This window comes from Pelobates fuscus, chromosome 9 (genome assembly GCF_036172605.1).
Source record: "Pelobates fuscus isolate aPelFus1 chromosome 9, aPelFus1.pri, whole genome shotgun sequence".
NCBI lineage: Eukaryota > Metazoa > Chordata > Amphibia > Anura > Pelobatidae > Pelobates > Pelobates fuscus.
Window position 1 is genome coordinate 134,934,076 of NC_086325.1, and position 22,338 is coordinate 134,956,413.

Sequence of the window (22,338 nt, forward strand, 5' to 3'; positions counted from 1 at the left end):
AAAAGATTAAATGAATTGCCACACAGACTTTGTGGTATATTTATTACAATGTCCGTGTGGCATACAGTATGTGGGACGGACCAAGAGGATTTTGAAGGTTCGTTTTTTTAGAACATCTAAATAATATTAAAAAGGGATTATTGACACATTCAGTCCCTGCCCACTGTATACAATGCCCCTCTTTTTCATTTAAAGGCTTCAAGTGTCTGGGTATTGAAAGGGTACCCCCCTTTTGTAGTGGGGGAAATAGAGTCCAGAGACTAGCCCAGAGGGAGACTTTCTGGATTCATAAACTACGAACCCTCACGCCAGGGGGTCTAAATATTGACAGTGATTTAATTTGTTTCTTGGACTAATATAGTCAAAGTAATATTTGATATTGATATATTTGCTTGGATAGTTTAGGTATGTGTGCTTGTCCCTACTATGGGACTTTTTCTACAGTTGAGGACTAACCCCTTTTGGGGAAGGTCTATGCACTTATATTGTATAATTAATATTTAATTTTGTTGAAATATGGTTATCAGCTATAGATCTATGTAATAGATGTAATAGTAATAATTCCTTGATTAAAATAATTTTTGTCCTATATTTTATATATATATTTTCCTTAAGAGATGTTTCTTTAAGAGTGAGAGACTCTTTACTCTTATTTTTAATTGATGGAATTTCTAAGCTAAAGGTCGCTCTACTTTGGTAACTGGAATTTTTTTCTATATTTAGATAAGATTTTTTTTATATATATTTTTTCTATTTATTTTTTTATTTAATTTAGATTTTGATTTAATATATTTATAATTTTTTATGATTAAAGTGGTGATCAATGCAATATAATAAATACAGTTATTATCCAGTGTGCATGCAACAAATGAAAGTTATTTAAAATATATATAGTTAATACTCCTTTTCTTAGCAGAACTTGGGGCTATAATTAGTCTCCCTTGCATTGTACACTGTGGTTGAGACTGTTATGTCCGGTTACCATGGATATAACACCATTGGAACGCATATTGGAATGCAGACGAGCCCGTGACGTCACTTCCGGTTTCGGCGAGGACGACGACTTCCGGTTTTCGTCGAAAAAAGGGCGCCCTTTTTCAAGATCATAATTGTGAGAAACAGCTGATGGAGGTGGTCCTCTCCTCCAATCAAATAAGAAAAAGGATCTACACCCACTGAATCCACCAATGGACTTAAGGGATTAGCCCTATTTAAGGACACAGGGCAGGGGGGTTATTTCTAGGATATGTTTATTCTGTAGTTTGTATTCACACACAGTGATTTTTTTATTGCGGTCCCTGAGGAAGTTCATAACGAACGGAACGCATAGGACTATTCTTCTACATCCATATCCTATGCTAAATTGGTGACTGCTTATATATTTATATATATTTTTATTGAATACATTTTTAAACCCTGACCTGTGGATGTCTTTTGACGGAATAAGAATTTGGAGGTGAACGGAAGGATTGTTTTGACCCCCCCATCATATCTGGGGAGGTACCCTAAGAGCGCTTATACCTACTTTGATTTAGTGAGTGCAACTGATTACATTATATTTGTAACAATATCACACTATGTTTTGTTTTATGTTTTCTCTGTAGATTTACACAGCTATCTCCCAAATTGTTTTTTTGTTGTGGTTTCCTATATATGATATAGGTCGTTTTTTGGGTAACTACCTAGGGAGGCTGCTATACGTCATTTGAAGCTAAGTAACATTATTTGTTATATTTTATTTTTTATAATACCTTTTGCACTATTTGTATCTTCTGGTGATATATTATTTTGGAGGTTTTTCTGTGCCTGGGAGACAAAGGGATAGACCCTTTTCTCGCGCCTTGGCTCTCACGCACAGAGGCTCCTGGTATGAACACTCCCCTGTCGTCATGTGCAAAAGACCCCTCATTTGAGTGGCGGGCTTTCCATATTTGGGAGACAAAGGGACAGCTACCTCCCCCGGTTCCCAGCCTTGGGCTCCTTGGTATAGAGGATCCTGGGATACAACCCTTTTTGTGTGTGTCGAAGACCCCTTGCATGGGGCTATGCATAAAAGCCATGTATGGCTCAATAAAATTGTGTTGTACAGAGCAGTGTGTCGTCCAGTTACTGGGGGGAAATGGGTGTCTTTATATTCCTGGTTCCTAAGCTGCTGAAGGAAGCTATTAGCGGAGGTAACCGGCTGGGTTAGCCGGAGTCCGCTACATCTGGTGGCAAGCGGCGGGATCGTACTTCCCGGCCAAACTGAACCAGCATTCGTGAGCCGAACCAATCCATGGACTACACAAACCTAAAGAGACAAATGCTACAAGAGTTGCTGGAAGCCAGAGGGCAATCGGCTGGCAATAGAACCAAGGCAGATCTAATTGCCGCCCTCATGGAGGACGGTCTGCTAAGCAGCGATTCCACAGGAACCACAGCTGCAGGGTGAGAAGGATGCCCTTGACAAAAAAATGACCAGACGCCTGGCCACTATGGAGAAACCCCTTCGGCAGAGATCCTGGCCAGGACTTTTTCATAGGCACAAGCATACCTCTTGGCTTGAGGAAATGGGGCAAACCCCGCACAACCTCACGAGTGGCAGGAGGGAGAAGTGTCCCCAAGGGGTCTGGCAGCTGCTGAACAATAGCCCAAGTTGCCCTACAACGCTTTTAAAACTTTTGCTGAATCAGAGGAGGGCATTGATGACTTTCTGCAGGATTTTGAATGCCTCTGCATATTTCATAGCGTTGCACAAGCAGACTGGGTTTCCCATTTGGCAGGAAGCTCACGGGGAAGACTGCAGACGCCCACTGGCCCGTGCCCGAGGACAAGCTGCGGAACTATGCCGTTGTGAAGCAGTTCCTGTTAGTCCCCAGAGGAGATTCTCCTACTGTTCCTTGGGAGGAACATCTGGTACATGTAGGAGCTGTACTACACAGGATTAGGGAGGCAGAATTAACCTTAAAGCCCAGTAAGTGCCACATAGGGATGGTCGAAGTGCAGTACCTGGGACACCAAGTAGGGTGTGGAAAGCAGAAGTCCGAGCCAGCCCCGTCCCCGTACTAAGATCCAGGTGATAGCCTTCCCAGGGACGGCTGGCTACTATAGGAAATGTATCCCCTATTACAGTGCCAACGCTAAGCCCCTCACCGACCTGACCCCAAATAATCTGCACAGACAGGTAAACTGGACCCTAGAGTGTGAGCGGGCGTTTCAAGCCCTTAAGAACGCCCTGATAAATGTCCTGACTGCTCCTAATCCGAATAAATGTTTTCTCATCGACACTGATGCTTCAATGTTTGGGTTAGGTCAGGAACGATGGCAGAGAACATCCAGTGGCTTACCTCAGCAGAAAACTGCTGCCCAGGGAGGTGAGCTACGACATCGAGAAGGAATGTCTGGCGCTGGTGTGGGCCCTCAAAAAACGGCAACTATACATCTACGGACAGCAGTTTACCTTAGTCATGGATCACAACCCGTTGGTGTGGCATAACTGGGTCACTGGAGACCTGATAAGCAAAATGGGAATGCCGACGGGTTGTCAAGACAAACTAAACTGGAGAAGTGCTCCGTGAGTACTCCCCGGACTGATCCGTTGGGATCAGACAGTGTATGCCGGCTTGTGGTTAAGGGGGGAGCTGTGTGGCAAAACCACTGCTTATTCGGGTGCTTTCCACTGGTATTGTGTGTTTTTCCCAGTGTTTCATGTATTGTACCCCGCTCCCCGTTCAGGAGTGCTCCTACGAAAGGAACTCATTCCCTTATGAACGGGGACCACCCCAATATCCCATTTAGAACGCTAGTTAGAACGTTCAAGTAGAACGTGCTCACCTCTCATATAGTTGCGAAACCGCAAGGGAAACAATTAATGAGTACTCCCCTGGGTGGCCACCATTTCGTATAGACAAACGCCAGCCAGGGGGAGCATTCATGGATTGTCTCCCGAACGAGGACCTCCTTGGTACCCCATTAGAACGTTCACACCAATTAATTAGAACGTCTGCACTCGCAACATAAGTGTGAAACCGCAAGGGAAGTAATTAATGAGTGCTCCCCTGGGTGGCCGCCATTTCGAATAGAGGAACTCCAACCAAGTGGAGCACTCTAAACTCTAAAAGCTAGCTAAACATCATGGGAAGTCCAGAAACAATGTATGGTGTCAAGGTTAGCCATCACTGTTCTAAGTGGTTCCTGAGCGGCTACCCGGGGTCCGCTACATCTATATTCCATAATCCTTGTTGGATACGGGTTAATAAAGTATCTTTTAGTAGGAAAATGATGACCGCTTTAGAATGAATGAAAGGTTTCAGTAGCTTCCTGGTATGAAGAGAGCTCTCTGCAGAAGTTGAAGATCTTATTTTTTTAATGTTTTAAAAAATTATGTTAAACATTGTGGGAGAAAACAGATGCAACAGTATCCTCCATTTTTGTACTTTTAATGGCTACATATTTGCTAACATGGACAAACTATAAGTGCTTGTCAGGGAGGGGAGCGTATCTAGATAACACAAGTGTACAACAAACGGACTGCTCCATCACTAGTAAATGAGGTGGGAAGATCGCATGGGCTCTTCCATAGTTTTTGATACAGGCCTCGATTTAATATTTTTGCATAAGCTTTTCAAATAATAGACTTTAAAAAATAGTTTTTTTAATTAATATATTTTTTCAATATATTAAAAAATATATAAAAAACAATACCATCATACAATAAAAAAAATAATATAATCGTATATAAAAAAAATATCAAAATACTTTCAATATATTAAATCATTTTAAAACATTAAAATTGGGGTCCTAGTTTTCTCCCATCGTGCATTGTTGCATTAGCTGCCCTCGGTTATGTGTCATGAATCACCAGCTAGGTTATCTGTAGATTGAACATTGAAGAACTGTGAGCAAAGCGGTGGTAGGACTGGGTTGATTTCATTAATGAAAAAGTGGATTTTGGAAAATAAATAAATGAATAATTCTCCACTCGGCTACAGTCACAGTGTGGCGACTTTATCTGGAATTTTGTAATTTGGTTTTTAATTAACTACAATTAGGAGTTTATTGAACAAGTATGTTCTGGAGTGTGCTATGTGACTCGTATCAGACGTTTTGGTCTACAGGCGCTTCTGACATACACCCAGGAACTGCAGGCCAAATAATGCCATTTTTGCATTGAAGGTATAGGTAAAGAGCAAGACATTCATCAATACACAAAAATGCAGAATATAAAGCAGTCATGTTTTGAAATCTAGGTCCGTAAAAGGGATTTTTTTCACTCTGTGGGCAGCTCTGCCCATTGTTACATCATTTCTCATGTGAAGCTCTTTGAAGGGATAAAAGAACAGCAAGGCTCGTAGTATACAGAGACAACTCTAAAATTGAGCAGGTGGAGGATGAGAAGCTCCTCTTACCTTTTGGAAGACTTGGTAATTGGATTTCGACCATATATCCAGCTGCAAAACAAACAAATGCAACCGTTAGCTGTAGGTGATGATCTAAGATTTCTAAACAGAGCGCAATTCAGAAAGCAACAGGTTCAGCAAAACAGTCCCTTTCTTAGTTTACGAAGATTTATTGTATTTTCAATGACTAGATTTACATCTGTTATATTTTACTGAACATACAGCTAAAAACAATGTAACGATCATTCTAATAGATTGTGCAAGTGGTGAATATGGCACAAATGCAAAAACAATATTCTTTATCACTTTATGTATATAACACTAAGACCAGAGACATGCTGGTGAATAATATGGGGTGGAAACAGTCAGGGTTAGACACGAAATGAGGAATTGGCAAGATAATCTTCACATTTTAAATCTTAGCTAATCTAAACTCAATTTCTTTTGCCTCTTCATAAGTTTGCTAGTATGAAAAGACTGTGTGTGTGGGCTATATGATGTGCGTGGAACGCTGTGGTGTGTAGGGGGTCTGCTTGTGTGTATGATGAAAGCTGCTTGTGGTGTGTGAGTGTGGGGAGGCTGCTTGTGGTGTTACTGCATGCTGCGTCACCTACTGTTCCTGTATGTCAAACATGTTTTGTTCAAATTCATTGTCTTGTTTTTCTATTGTACAGCGCTGCGGAATATGTTGGCGCAATACAAGTAAATGTAATTTTAATTGTTTAAACTTTTGATCTGCCTAACGGCCTGCGCATCATCAGGTTACTCCCTCAAATCCGGATTTCCAAGAAAAGGCAGCATTCGGCTGCCCTAAACATCTGCTTGACAAACATTTCAAGTAATGTTCAACACTGGTCTCATTAAACCGTTATTCGGGTGCTAATCTGCGTGCACTGACATTGTTAAACACGAAAGTGCCTTGATTCTACGGAAGCCACAAATGTACAGCATCGACTTATCACACGTTTCATTGCAGGCTGCAGTGTCAATATGTCCATAAAGGAGCACATAACATTATAAAGCCTTCATTAGATTTTTCATTTGGCCCAATGCAGTCAGATATGCCATAGTCTAGAGTGAAGAAGAATTCATGATTTAGATATTTCAGGAAGCTCCATTTAACAGTTTTGGAGCTAAGATTCAAGTAGCATTCTGGAACTGCGCAGTCAGGGCTGTAACTAAAAAGAGGATATATACATTTTACGTGCTCCAGCACATTACAAATGGTTCTTTTATGTAAAGATATATGACCAGCAAACGCTTTATGGTTGAGCTGCTGCTACGCGTAGACATAGTCACATCAAAGTAACTGTACTTATAGTTCACCATAGCACAACTTATTAGAACGGTGGCACTTAAAGGGGCACTCTGACAACATAACTACTGGAGGCGGCGTTAGTGATTATGGTGCCAGGTGTTTCTTGGGGCTGTCCTACTGTTAAAAAAATAAAAATAAAAAATATAAATACACTCAAGACCCCTAAATGCACTTTAACTTGCTGATGTGTTTTATGTGTGAAGAGCGTGTTTTTTTTTAGATTTTACAAAAAGTGCAGATTTCAATAGAACCTGTCACTTTTATAAACTAACCTTGTTACACTCTATGTATGTCAATCAGACTACAGGGAGTGCAGAATTATTAGGCAAGTTGTATTTTTGAGGATTAATTTTATTATTGAACAACAACCATGTTCTCAATGAACCCAAAAAACTCATTAATATCAAAGCTGAATATTTTTGGAAGTAGTTTTTAGTTTGTTTTTAGTTATAGCTATTTTAGGGGGATATCTGTGTGTGCAGGTGACTATTACTGTGCATAATTATTAGGCAACTTAACAAAAAACAAATATATACCCATTTCAATTATTTATTTTTACCAGTGAAACCAATATAACATCTCAACATTCACAAATATACATTTCTGACATTCAAAAACAAAACAAAAACAAATCAGTGACCAATATAGCCACCTTGCTTTGCAAGGACACTCAAAAGCCTGCCATCCATGGATTCTGTCAGTGTTTTGATCTGTTCACCATCAACATTGCGTGCAGAAGCAACCACAGCCTCCCAGACACTGTTCAGAGAGGTGTACTGTTTTCCCTCCTTGTAAATCTCACATTTGATGATGGACCACAGGTTCTTAATGGGGTTCAGATCAGGTGAACAAGGAGGCCATGTCATTAGATTTTCTTCTTTTATACCCTTTCTTGCCAGCCACGCTGTGGAGTACTTGGACGCGTGTGATGGAGCATTGTCCTGCATGAAAATCATGTTTTTCTTGAAGGATGCAGACTTCTTCCTGTACCACTGCTTGAAGAAGGTGTCTTCCAGAAACTGGCAGTAGGACTGGGAGTTGAGCTTGACTCCATGCTCAACCCGAAAAGGCCCCACAAGCTCATCTTTGATGATACCAGCCCAAACCAGTACTTCACCTCCACCTTGCTGGCGTCTGAGTCGGACTGGAGCTCTCTGCCCTTTACCAATCCAGCCACGGGCCCATCCATCTGGCCCATCAAGACTCACTCTCATTTCATCAGTCCATAAAACCTTAGAAAAATCAGTCTTGAGATATTTCTTGGCCCAGTCTTGACATTTCAGCTTGTGTGTCTTGTTCAGTGGTGGTCGTCTTTCAGCCTCTCTTACCTTGGCCATGTCTCTGAGTATTGCACACCTTGTGCTTTTGGGCACTCCAGTGATGTTGCAGCTCTGAAATATGGCCAAACTGGTGGCAAGTGGCATCTTGGCAGCTGCACGCTTGACTTTTCTCAGTTCATGGGCAGTTATTTTGCACCTTGGTTTTTCCACACGCTTCTTGCGACCCTGTTGACTATTTTGAATGAAACACTTGATTGTTCGATGATCACGCTTCAGAAGCTTTGCAATTTTAAGAGTGCTGCATCCCTCTGCAAGATATCTCACTATTTTTGACTTTTCTGAGCCTGTCAAGTCCTTCTTTTGACCCATTTTGCCAAAGGAAAGGAAGTTGCCTAATAATTATGCACACCTGATATAGGGTGTTGATGTCATTAGACCACACCCCTTCTCATTACAGAGATGCACATCACCTAATATGCTTAATTGGTAGTAGGCTTTCGAGCCTATACAGCTTGGAGTAAGACAACATGCATAAAGAGGATGATGTGGTCAAAATACTCATTTGCCTAATAATTCTGCACTCCCTGTATTTCTGTTACATCCTGGTTTGTTTAGCTGAGTTGAGCTAAACTCAAGAGGCACCTGCCTTGCAAAGACTTTGCATTGAGCTGCAATTGACTTTGCATTGAGTCTGCGATTGGACAGCCACAAAACGTCTAGGCGGAGTTATAAAGGGAGGACTAGCAAATGCTTCAGACAAGAGATCTGCAGCTTATCAAGCTGTTTTTAAGATATAACTCCAATGAAAAAAAGACATAATTAAATGCATGCATTTTTTTCATTTGGGGTATATCTACTAAACTGTAATTTTATATTTTTTGTTTTTTTTGCATTCAGGACTTTTAGTGCCCCTTTATTACTTGTAACTTCCACTCTCTGAAAAAGGGCTAGACCAGAATAACTCATGAATCCAGGTAAACTCCCCAAAAAATTAAAAAAGGTTTGAATCTTAACACGGAGTCAGAAAGAGTGGACTCCTGGCACTATAACTCCTACAGCAGGCTGCGATGGGTATGATGCATGGAGTTAGAGTACTCTTAGTATGGCCAATAAAGAGTGTGGCTGTGTAATTGAAGTGGCAAGAAATTCTGGACAATTCACACTTGAATATTCCTGTATACATTTAAACCATATAATCATTTTTATAAAATGCATTCACAAAAAAACTTGAAAATCTAGATAGAAAATTAACCCAGACCTTTACATTAAATCTTACAAGAGCTGTGTATTTCCAATATATATTAAAAAAAAAAAGGAAGCAAAAAATCTTGGGCTGACATTTGAATAAACTGCTTTCTTCAGAGGATCTGCACCTGCAAACGAAAAGGGACCTTTAACAAACACAAAGCAGGTGTGTAAGTGGGAGGGCAGCTATGGGAAAGTGAGGGGTACAGGGATTATCTTAATATCTTTTTAGGATAATAACACAAACTTTAAGCCCCCCAATAAGCATCTCGACACACGAAAACTAGAAGGGGAAAGGTCTCAATCAAAACCACGGAAATTTTAGCAGCCTATAAATGTCTAAATAGTCGTGCATCCCATCGCTTTTAACCAACAGATAGGGGAGAAGATACAGGTTTGTGAAGGTCATCCGAAAGATTTCAAAGTCGATAACGAATCACAACCTCCTTGCATCTCATATCAAACAGGGATAGTGCCAGCCCCTATTATAGAAATCAGATTCCACCCCCTCCCTGCCGGAGCTCCCCCTCCCCAACTGGTACCACGCTCGCCTTTGAAGCGGTAGGGAAGCAAGGATGAGAAATTACCCCAGAGACGGCTCTGGTGATCTTTGAAGCTCATCTTTGATAGATTTGCTTTTTACTTGCTGAGGTTGGGATGATATGAGCAGTCTTTCCCTTGCTGATGTGGGGTAATTAATGAAGCAGTGGTGTTAACAGACACTGGTGCTGCTTAACAAGAGAATTCAATGACCGCGCTTAGGTATCCCTAACTGCTATACAAGGAGGAGATGGTGTAGTCGTTACCGTCAATGTATTACAGAACCCAGGAGACAGGAGGGATCTGACTCCAAGCACCAGCTCAGAAGCGGAGGTGCAGACACAAAGTGAAACCATGGAAGGACAGGCCAGATCGCTCGTAAAGTGCACTAAGACAATTTAATGGACTGGGGCATCAACCTGGCCCCATAAACGGCTGCATTGTTATTACTTAATCAGGCCATACCTGCAGCACCAACAAACATGTTAAAATAAAGATAAGGTACATCTTTGCATGTAACAGCAGTGTTTATTATAATAATTTAAACACATTTTAAGTTTACCTTAAACATAAAGAAAGCTATTAAAATGATCATATTAGCGCTGGTACCTTTCCTTTTTTCTGATCTCTGCCTTATAGTTATATTCCTCACGTCAAGCCATTAAATCGCATAAATAAAAACATTTAACAAACAAATAGCTTGTATCCACTCTGTCGCCTTAATAATAACTACTTTAAATAAAAATCTTAATTGCTCCCTCATGCCCAGATTAGTTCCCAACAATTCAAAATAGATGATGCTACCAGACTCATCTCCACCCATCCCTCGCCCCTCGAACAGTCCTTAATCTTGTTCCCAAAACATTTTAAAGTTAGCTATAAAAATGTTCCCAATCGACATATCCTTGATAATAAGCTCATCGCTTGATTGTTGTGTGATCCACTGTTCACACCCCCTATTCACTTTCCTGCCCAGTTTTACTTTCCCCTAATCTTCAATCCTATAATAACAACAACAACAAAAAACACCCCCAACACGCACTTCTCACAAAATTGTTGTTTGTTTTGCTGCATCCTTTGTCTTCACTAATCTCAGTTTCTTCTTTTCTATTCAAGTCATAGAAGGTTTTAGGACATACACTGCTATTACAGTAAGCAATATTTTTTTTTTTTTACTTTAAATTAATTGCACTTCACCCTTAATGTAATTTCCACCCTTCCTTTAAACTGTGAGCTTGGACCAGGCACTCACCACATCTTGTTCCCTAAATCGAAATTGTCTTGTTACAATAACTTGTTGGTCCCGTCTACCAAATTGTACTACGCTACAGACCATGTTGAGGTTTTAAAAATAATAATTACCTACTAATATATTCCCTGGAAACATACTCTGAGTGAGGCGTTCTAACCTTTACACAATAAGCAACCAATCATTTGCCAGATATTATATTTAGATGAAAAGACTGCTACCCACAAACGCTCTATCGCTTGGAAATAAAATAGGTCTTCAATGTTTAGAAACATGATTAAACCAGCTTTCAATATTACAAATCTCACAAACTCTTTACACTGCTCACTATACGATGCATGAAGAATTCTACATCAAAAAAATGTATACTTCCCCCCTCTCAAAGAATCCAGGCAATCAGGGTAAGTACAATTTTGGAAAGGTCACACAATGATATAGAATCATTTAGCTGAATTTTATTCATGTAAAAGGATGGGTCACATGAATAAGGGGCTCATGCAGCATTCGAGTGATGGTGTCACTGACATGGTTAAAAACTCAGAGGGCCAGGGGAGAAACTCAGAGGGCCAGGGGAGGGTGGCTGGCTGGCAGTCACAGGGTTGAGACACAAGCACACTGTGGGTAGTCAGTCTAATAGGTAATTCACATAGCCCACCTTAAAATACAGTGTGCAGGGGTGAAACAGCTGCGTGCTAATTGTATCTCTTATAGCATTCTGTGCTCATTAGAATGTGGCCTTTGGGTTGGAAAGAGCACCCGGCTAGCTGTAATCAGCTGCTGAACATGACTCTCATATTAATGGTATTCAATAAAAGGGAGGGGGGGCAGGCACAGAGAGCTGACCGGTTAAACCGGCACGATCTGCGAGGCCTGGCAGTGACAAGGCTACACTCTGTGACTGGAGGGCTGGAAGAGTCAAATCATTTTCTTACCTTGTACGGACGATTCATTTAAAGGGATATGATCAGGTTCTATTATTATTATTATTATTACAGGTATTTATATAGCGCCAGCATATACCATAGCGCTTTAATTATCAAGGGGGAAGATTAAACAATTACAAAAACTTACAGGAACAAAAGGTTGAAGAGGGCCCTGCTCAAACGGGCTTACAGTCAATAGGTTCTAGAGAGTTATTTTACTGCCATAGGGTGCAAAGAATCTATTATTTGTTAATTATTTCATCTATACTAGCGCTAGTCAAACTGACAGAAAATACAAAGGGGGAGCATTACAATATTATAGCTGCACTGTAATATTAATGTAGTGGCATCCCATCATGCTTTGCCAACTGGCCTTCTCTATACTATGTGCGGTTCATGTTGCCTTTATTAATTTAGTTACAAAGAAAATGTTCAATCTCCCCATGCTCTATTCTCTTTAAATTGTAACACAATGTTGAGGTTTTTTTTATTTATCCGTTTTATGGCAGGATGGAGGATTGGAAGAATAGAGATCTGTGACTTTGTAACTAGTTAAACCATATCTAAGCATTATGTTCTTGTCCAGACTGCCAGAATCACATTGTTGTTCTGTGTGTCATAAACATGGTACAATATTAACCCATTATTACTCCAGACGGGTATTTCAATCCTAGATGTAACTGTTCGCTAGAGAATATTAAAGGGACCATCGAGCATCATAACTTCATAATCTCCTTACATAGAGTAGAGTGCAGGGAGTAACGCTGGCACTGTTTTCTGTTCCTTACAATTAGAAAGATCACCCTTCAGTTGATTTGTTGCAAAGCTTTCATCGTAGCTTTATAAGCTCTTGAACTGTATTATTATTTTTAGTTCCGCAGCGCTTTGCAATAAAGTGTATGTGCGTCTTAACGGACTTGTACAGGCCCTTTTAGAACTTACAATGAAAGAGTATACTCTAGCTGCCATGCACTTACAAGTAGTTTAGATATCTGTTAAAGAGAGAAAGGACAGTGTCTACTAACTTTCAGAACAGTTTCATTCATGTCTTTTAATGAATGAAGCTACTGATGAGTGCTGAACTGCATATCCTGTAAATTCACACACAGCCCTTATTTAAAAATGGAGGGGAATGGTAAGTAATGCCAACCACTATTTGGTTTACGGAGGACTTGCAGATGTTAAAAATAATATCAGGAAGTATTACTTTACTGAGAGGGTAGTGGATGCATGGAATAGCCTCCAGCTGAAGTGGTAGAGGTTAACACAGTGAGGGAGTTTAAGCATGCGTGAGATAGGTATAAGGCTATCCTAACTATTAGATAAGGCCAGGGACTAATGAAAGTATTTAGAAAATTGGGCAGACTAGATGGGCCGAATGGTTCTTATCTGCCGTCACATTCTATGTTTATGTTATGCGCATTTGGACAATTCAGATTGGAGGATTTTTTCCTCCTTCTAATTGTCTTGTAATGTATTTCTTAACACATTGCTTCCATAATGCAGTAAAGATGTATCTCAGGCCAGAATGCCACTCACCTTCCCATCCTCGGTATAGACGTTTTCATTGTAACCCTTCACTATGGTGCGGTCAATGAAAAGGCTTCGCATCACTACGATAACCTTCAACACCTTGCCAAGAGTCACCTGCAACCAGAGAACAAGATGTGGATTAACAGAAGACAGTTATTTAGAAAATAATTAAATACTGGAATTGGCTAATTATAAGAAAAAAATAAAACAAACAAACAAGGGGGCGGGGCCTGACTCGCAAACAGAGCAGTCGCATGGTGGAGGAGCTCCCGCCACACACAATACTTATTGGGATAAACCCAGACTTTCCAAGCCTGAAATGATACCGGGGCACGCTACCCTTGACGGTGGCTCCCTGGTGAAGTATCTGATACCGGACTCGAGGGTATCCCGTAATCGAGAAGCCAAGGCGGCAGGCTGCGGGCTGCGGTGGATGGAGCTGAGGGGAGACGGCCGCTCTCCTCCCCCTACGCCGGAGACACCAAGCCACTGAGCACCCGTTTCCCCCCCCCCCCCCCCCCCCTCAGGACCGGTGGGGGTGATCCCGGTCCAACCCCCCAGGCAGCGGGGCTAAATCATGCACTGACAGGGGAACCTCTCAAGCAGCCCTTCACTACACGGGCCTGCAAAATGGCGGACACCACATGTGCCCACAACAGCCACTCGGAGAGGCAAAATATACAGACCAAGCTTGTTGCCCTATTCGAAGCATTTTGGGCAACACTGGCAAGCAGAGGCCGACAGGCCGCGGAACCAGAGCACTCACCCAATAGAAAACCCGCGCATACCCGCCAGGACCACACGGGCCCCTGCCTGACGAGGCCTACAAGATGGTGCCAGAGAAGGAGACCCCGCCCGCCTAAACACAAACGAGCGAGACTGCGCCAAGCAAAGGGGCCCGCCCGAAGTAGCTTGAAAGCTCCCCACAGAACCGGCATGAAACTGAGACCCACGACACACCCTGTAACTGGCGGGCTTCCCACATGGCTTGGAATCCGCATGAAACCGCGGAGGGCCCTAGGGTATCAGAGAAGAACACCACTCACCTGCGTTACCAGACCAGGCCATCACCGCGACGAGTGGACAAGCCAGCTGCTGGAACCAGCGACGCGGCATATTGCTGTGACCCAGCAGGACTCCTACGTATCCCCAACAACTTTCCCTGTGCTGGGTATTGGCTGACAGTGGACTCACAAGATGGGAACCACAAAGGTACACTTCCAAAGCCTTTGCTACAACAGACGCTGGATGGGCCACATTGCAGCCTCCTAAACAGAGACTCACCAACAATGCAGAATCTTATAGAAAGGTTCACTCTTTGACCACTCTTGTATAGCTAGTACTCTCACAGTACTCTGCCTTATATATAAGTATATTGCTGTACTGCACACACCAATCACGCTCCCACGTAGCCTGTCATTTAATCACCTAGAGAAGCTGAGCCAGACTGCCTGGTACTCATGTAATACTCTCCAATGTTTAAACCGTATTACTCACTCAGTAGGCATATGGGCAAGTTATTATTTGAACTTTATTTTAGTACCTTGAAGACTTTTAAGAATCGACTATACGTGGTAACGATGCCTAACATATACCTTCCTTATTAGCCTGTATAGTGTTACTGAAGTTATAACGCTGCTTGATATCTCACTTAAGTCTAACCACTTTCTTTACTACTACGCTAAACTTACTAGAACCACTCTTCTTAATATAAAATTAGGCTAAAAGTTACTCAGAGATGATATAAATTGCATTGTACTATACCCGTTATGTATGAAACTTTATCGTCTCCCTTCTCTCATTCTGTACCCCATATAATTTTATGCCTCAATAAAAAAGAGATTGACAAAAAAATTAATTGTAATTTACAATACATCACAATAAGCTTTCCAGCTTTATGGCGAGACTGGACATACTTAGGGTGCCCCGATCGGTTTAAGGGCATACCCTAAAGGCTACAACCTTCACTAGGGATGGGGGGACTTCATAATGCACCCACCATGCCTGTCTTTCTGTGTGCTTTAAACACCATGATACCATGTAGCTTGTGAATGCTTGCTAGGCATCTCTTCATTAGCACCATTTGGGTTCAAGTACATTGACATATTTAATTGCAGGGGTTATTTAAATGTACACCCCTTGCCCTAGCTGTGCCCCCCCCAAAAAAGTTTTATAAATAATAAAGTTGCTGTGGTGCCAGGAGGACCCTGGGGGTTTTCTTACCTTAAAGGATTAAACCGTTTTTAAACCATTCCCAGAAGGCTGCCTCCAGCACCAGATCTAGAGTCCCCAAGACAGCATCAAACGTTTGAATTTCAGGAAGCGCACATTTCATTCTAAAATGCCCAAAATGCTGACAGTCCTGCACTTTAACACCAGACACATGGGCAGCGACTTGAAATCGCTATCCCTTGCAACTCTCATGAGCCCACCTGCAGCAATGATGATCCTTCACTTGGAAGAACGAGATGTCGCTGCATTCAAAACCAACAAACTCTAAAGGACCTATATAGACTGTGGACAGAACACTTGGGTTCTCATCGATAGCTACACCCTATATCTTGGGAAGATAGAGCTCTTGGGTTGAGCTAAAGCTTTGCCCTCTTTGTAGAAGTGGTGATATAGGGTACAGTTGCTTTATGGATGGGGGAAAATACTTGCATTTAAAGTTCTTACATTTGCTGTAAATTCTAAGGCTTTGCAACTTCTGCAATGAGCAAGAAGTCTCTCATGATGCCTAATTAAAGTGGGACAGCCACATGTGTGGTTATTGCACAACTGGATAGCTAATTAAAAGTTAGCTACTTGTTTTGACAGGTCTTGACATGTTTGGAATCTAGGAGCCAGCTAAAACAAATAGGAGCCAGTTGTTTTTTAAAGGGACACTATAGTCACCAGAACCACTACAGCTTAATGTAGTGGTTCTGGTGCCTATAGCCTGTCCCTGTAGCCTTTTCAATGTAAACACTGCATTTTCAGAGAAAAGGCAGTGTTTACATTGCTGCCTACTAAGACCTCTAGTGGCTGTCACTCAGACGGCCACGAGAGAGTTATGTGTCAGTGCTCTGCATGGCAGCGCTGAATGTTACCCAATGCTTTCCTATGGGAAAGTATTGGCTTAACTGAGATCATAAAGATTGATGAACTCGGCAATGGAGGCAGGAGAAGCCACAACAAAACCTGCATGGTGTGGGGAAAAAACGTGAGTAAAAACACCAATTATGTGATCGGAGGGGGGCGGGTACCTAAATAGACAAACACTCACAGGCACACACACACACACTGACAGAGGCATACACACATACACTTTCTCAAACACTCACAAATTTACATTAATTATTTTAATCCACTCAGCCTCCCTACCTTTGGGAGAGCTGAGTGGACTTTCCCTGGGGTCCAGTGGGGCTGCTCTCTCTCCGGCCACCTCCATAAAACCGAGGGCGGCAGGCTACAACGCTCACTCAGCCGACCGCCTCCATAAAGCCCAGAGCGGCATGCTATAACGCTCATTCAGCCGGCCACCTCCATAAAGTTCAGGGCGGCCGGCTATAACACCCATTGAGCCGGCCGACTATTATTTGCACAGCCGGCCGTTTTAGATAAAAAGCTGTAAAAACACCAGGGCAAAATTTTTAGTTGCCATGGCGACCTGACGTCTGGGATTTATCGAGCCCTTGGTTATGTTATTTATTTTTCTAAAATATTGATGCCTTGCCAAGTGGGCGTCTGAGAAAACAACCAGAACATGGCTGGAGAATGACAGGGTGGGAAAACAAAAGGAAACTGAACTCCAAATAGAAGAGCAATAGGAACCTGAAATAGAATTCTCGGAATGTCAGGTGAGAAAGTAGTGGGCTTGGAGAACACCAAGAACATGGAAGTAACAGGTGTGAGAAGAAACATGGAACCTGGGACTGTTTGGTAAGAAAGAAACATGGAAACTGGGACTGTTTGGTAAGAAAGAAACATGGAACCAGGGACTGTTTGGTAAGAAAGAAACATGGAACCTGGGACTGTTTGGTAAGAAAGAAACATGGGACCTGGGACTGTTTGGTAAGAAAGAAACATGGGACCTGGGACTGTTTGGTAAGAAAGAAACATGGGACCTGGGACTGTTTGGTAAGAAAGAAACATGGAACCTGGGACTGTTTGGTAAGAAAGAAACATGGAACCTGGGACTGTTTGGTAAGAAAGAAACATGGAACCTGGGACTGTTTGGTAAGAAAGAAACATGGAACCTGGGACTGTTTGGTAAGAAAGAAACATGGAACCTGGGACTGTTTGGTAAGAAAGAAACATGGAACCTGGGACTGTTTGGTAAGAAAGAAAGAGGAACCTGAAAATTACTTTCTGGAATCTGGTTGGGTTTCTACACTTCAGGAAATGACCCTCTGCCTGAACGAAGTGTTTTATCTCACTGTGTAGATAATGTAAGTTCTCTTCCGTTAACATTGCCACCAATAAATTAAATAAAGGTTTATTTTCTATAAACCGTGACACATAATGGTTTGCGAGAAGGACCTTTAAATCCTACAGTCTCAGGTGAGACGGCATCTAGTTAAAAATAAATACATACATAAAATCTTTTTGCTCTCCACAAGGGTGTATGTTCTGGAGACCAAAGGTTTAGTTTATGTCCCATCCATCTGGCAGATCAATCAGCCATTGAGGTTGCATTGCATGACAGATATTTATATTCTATTCAGGTCCACAAGACTGGCAGAGGGATGAAGGGCTTTTTATCCTACAAGACTAACGGAATGAGCATTCTGGCACAGAATGTGATTCTTCTACTCATAGGACTAGATGCCCAAGCGTGCTCTGTTGCCGTGCCAGTGCAGACGCACAAGGTCTGCCTCAGGTCACTAGCAGAATGAATGGCCACCGAATAAGAGCTGGCATAGAGTATGCCCAGATGGCAGACTGAAAAGCTTAGTCCGTGCTGTAAAACTAGTCTTGAAAAAGTATTAGGGAATCATTAAGCAAACTCCGTGTGATATTCACACTTGCCAGGAAGAGTCACATCGACCAAATGCTGGCACCCAGAGCCACTTAATGACAGATGGCATTTTAAAGTCTCCCCCCCCCCCCCCCCCCCCCCCGATACCAAAGATATTTTCTGCAGATATGGAAAAAATATTTTAAAAAAACAAACAAACAAAAAAAATACACACAAACCTTGGCATTTACAAATAATAGATACTATGAAATGGATATTACACAAAACGAAACACAAAAAGAAACACCCCTGGCACCATAACAACTTTATTGAAGCAAACAAATGATTTAGCTACGATTCGTTAACTTTTGAATTTCGTTTCGTCCAAAAATTGGAAAATATTGATTATTACGTTATCAAATTTGTTTGCTCATTATTCTCCTATGAATGAATGAAGTTGACAGTCGCAAAGTTACAAAGTACCAGTTTGAAGGAGTTATCTGCTAAACTGCTGACAGGTCAAAATGAAGAAAAGTCTTTTTCTTAATCTTTCAGCTATGTTAAGTAGATAACTATTTGATTTGCTATTCTTACATGGGATTGCCATATTTAAGGACACTAAATGAGGGAGCTATCGGCTAAAGAGCATCCTAAATTGGTATCCTTAAATATGGCAATCCCACATAAGGGTACCAATTTATGGAGCTATTTACTAAACCACTAAACAATCAAAATTACAAAAAAAAGCTATTCATTTGCTCTTCAGTTGTTAATAGTTAACTCCCTAATGTGCTATATTTCTCAAAATGAATGGATAATGGACCCATTTATTTTCCTTTGCAGTGATTTGGAGATTAAGATGCTTCTGAATTGGTCAAAATTTGATACATTCTGAAACTAATTGCACAAGTCTAATGTTCAATAACTTTTTTTCTCTTTTTAAATATATGTTTCAACTTCACTACATGTGTTATTTTAAAGGGACACTATAGTCACCTGAACAACTTTAGCTTAATGAAGCAGTTTTGGTGTATAGAACATGCCCCTGCAGCCTCACTGCTCAATCCTCTGCCATTTAGGAGTTAAATCCCTTTGTTTATGAACCCTAGTCACACCTCCCTGCATGTGACTTGCACAGCCTTCCATAAACACTTCCTGTAAAGAGAGCCCTATTGAGGCTCTTTATTGCAAGTTCTGTTTAATTAAGATTTTCTTATCCCCTGTTATGATAATAGCTTGCTAGACCCTGCAAGAGCCCCCTGTATGTGATTAAAGTTCAATTTAGAGATTGAGATACAATTATTTAAGGTAAATTACATCTGTTTGAAAGTGAAACCAGTTTTTTTTTTCATGCAGGCTCTGTCAATTATAGCCAGGGGAGGTGTGGCTAGGGCTGCATAAACAGAAACAAAGTGATTTAACTCCTAAATGACAGTGAATTGAGTAGTGCAATTGAAGGGGAATGATCTATACACTAAAACTGCTTTATTTAGCTTAAGTAATTTAGGTGACTATAGTGTTCCTTTAAAGAAATTGAAATTGACTCTTATTATAGTATAGAAATGGACATTTTGGATTATATAAATCCATTTTATCTTTCAATTGATTGATTTGAAACAAAAAAAAAACAATTTACACGGTTTCTCTTCTGGCCTGAAAGAGTAAGGAGTACAGCTGGTCAGACAACCCCTATTTATTTTTTTTAGCTCAAATTTAAGAAATACATATTTTAAACATCTATAGCACTGAAGTCCAGTTTGGCTGATCAGGTCCCCCCACCAGTCCCGGGCCCCTCACACTCTGGTAGGACGATCCCCGAAGTCTGGTCACGTCTGGACACTGGTTCCCTGGACCGCCGTCCTGCTGTTGGGAGCAATGATGCCCTCTGCCTGCGGTTCCCTACAGGGGATGACCATGCCTCCCCCGCGGCATCTGTCTGTAGTCCGGAGCCGTGAAGTCTTGGCGTGGTCCAGAGTGATCCAAGGAAGCATGCGGTAGCGCAAGTTCTCCCAGACCCACGCACACAATCAATCAAATTCACAAAGAGGAGCCTCCTCTACTTCAAGTATGTCAGCAGGTTACAGAGGTGTACAACACAGCCTATGGCCGCAGGAATTTGGCAGTAGCAAACCCAACAGTCAGCTGAGTGTTCTGTCAATGAGTAGCCAGGTTTTGTGCCCTAATTGCGCTAAGTACCGTACGTATTTGGCTTAATAATTTGAGTTTTGAAGGAGCTCCAGTCACATGTAACTAGCTTGGTTGGCTGTTATGCCCCGCGCACAAGTGTTTTTGTTGTTGTTTTTTTGGTTTGTTTTTGAACCCCTGCAGTGACATTCGGTGTATAAGACGACCCCCAATTTTAGACTAAAAACATTTAAAAAAAAACAGTCTTATACACAGAAAGATACGATATATAGCAGAAACTCCTAAATAACTATACAACGTAGTTACCGATAAGCACATATCTAAGGCTTAAATACCTGCTTGAAAAGAATAGGAGCAGCTGCCATAAATGCTGGAAAAGCACAAAAACAACAAGGGACTCTGCAACATGTTATAAGCTACCCTTCTTGTTCTTCTTCCTAAATTATTTTCTCTTGCCTTAATGAATTCCCAGAGCAGGCAGGGTAAACTGTGGAAAAGGGGACTTCTCATATCTGCCGTGAGGTCTCCTAATATAGTGTGACACCACTTTGGCAGAAAAGGGAATGAGATGACAGATCGACATCTTTGAAAACCCAAGACAGGTGGATTGAGTGTAACAAGTAAACTTTCTCAACCCTCGCACAGCAGGGGATATAAAATATAGATGCTTCAATACCTTGCCTCCGCCGAAGACTGATGTTGCAGGTCCCCAAACAACTTTCGGTTGTATACCCTAGTTGGAGCTATGGGTCATCAAACAATTATCTCTTTTATGTCCCCTTTCAATACACATCAGGCATCGGTCAAACTAGATCTGAAGATAGATAAATGCTCTAAGGAAAGAATCGGACTAGCATATTAAAATTCCCAACATGCACTCTGGCTGCAGATTAGTTTTACGGAGTGCTGTTTGGATATCGATGGGTTGCGGTATATATTGTTCAGACACTTAAAGAGTTAAAACACACAAGTGCTACTTTTGCTCCTCTTAATAATATACAATAAGACGGACACTGCGCTCGTAGCTTGCATCGGCTGTTATGGGGTTAAGCCCTTGTTGAAACGAGTTGGATTGTAGAATAAGATCAGCTAGGGACTCAGCCCTGCACCATACTCATTATGTTGTTTTACTACAAAGCTATGAATTTGAAGAGCTTGTGATCCTTCGGGGAATGCTCTAGACCCTTATTAATAAGGAAACAATATCATTGCTGGGAACTTACCTGTTTCTCAGTGCATCCCTTCCCACCATCAATCTGCATATTACTAATCAGGTAAAAGACCATTGTCCAGAATTTGCTTCCCGGATTCTCCGTGTTTATATACAATAGTGCCCAATATTTTAGCGTGGATATAAAATTAAGCATACAGGATTTACGATCAGTTGCTTTACATGCTTAACTACCCCCTACCTTCCCATTCTATAAATGGACAGACAGAAGTTTGATATAGATATGTGCACTGTACGATTACTTTTAGATTGCTTGGACTGTCTTGTGTAATAAATGCTCAAAAATAATATTCAAGATAATGAGGGCTCAATGTAAATGCCAGCACTCATGACCTGGAAACAAGATCAGTCAATCTCAAAATCTGCAGATGCATAGGATGTTCAACTAAATGTCTAGACGAATCGTTCGACTCCGTTGTAACGCCAGAAAAAAAAGCCCCACCAATATGATGACCACTAACACTTAGTTAACCAGCACCATAGAAAAGGCTATATCTAATACCCAGTGCTCTATAATCCCTAAATCTAATACCTCAATCATCTGCCAGACTAGGGTT

General features: G+C 41.5%; 1 protein-coding gene across 1 annotated transcript in view; it reads right to left on the reverse strand.

Annotated features, from left to right (window-relative positions):
* The window catches only part of MED27 (mediator complex subunit 27), a 244,358-nt gene that overhangs the window by 22,472 nt on the left and 199,548 nt on the right, over positions 1-22,338 (reverse strand). The window contains exons 5-6 of the mRNA XM_063432486.1: positions 13,473-13,580; positions 5,388-5,429 (exon numbers count right to left, since the gene is read on the reverse strand). Coding sequence (XP_063288556.1) covers positions 5,388-5,429; positions 13,473-13,580 — 150 coding nt within the window. The remainder of the gene's footprint in view (positions 1-5,387; positions 5,430-13,472; positions 13,581-22,338) is intronic.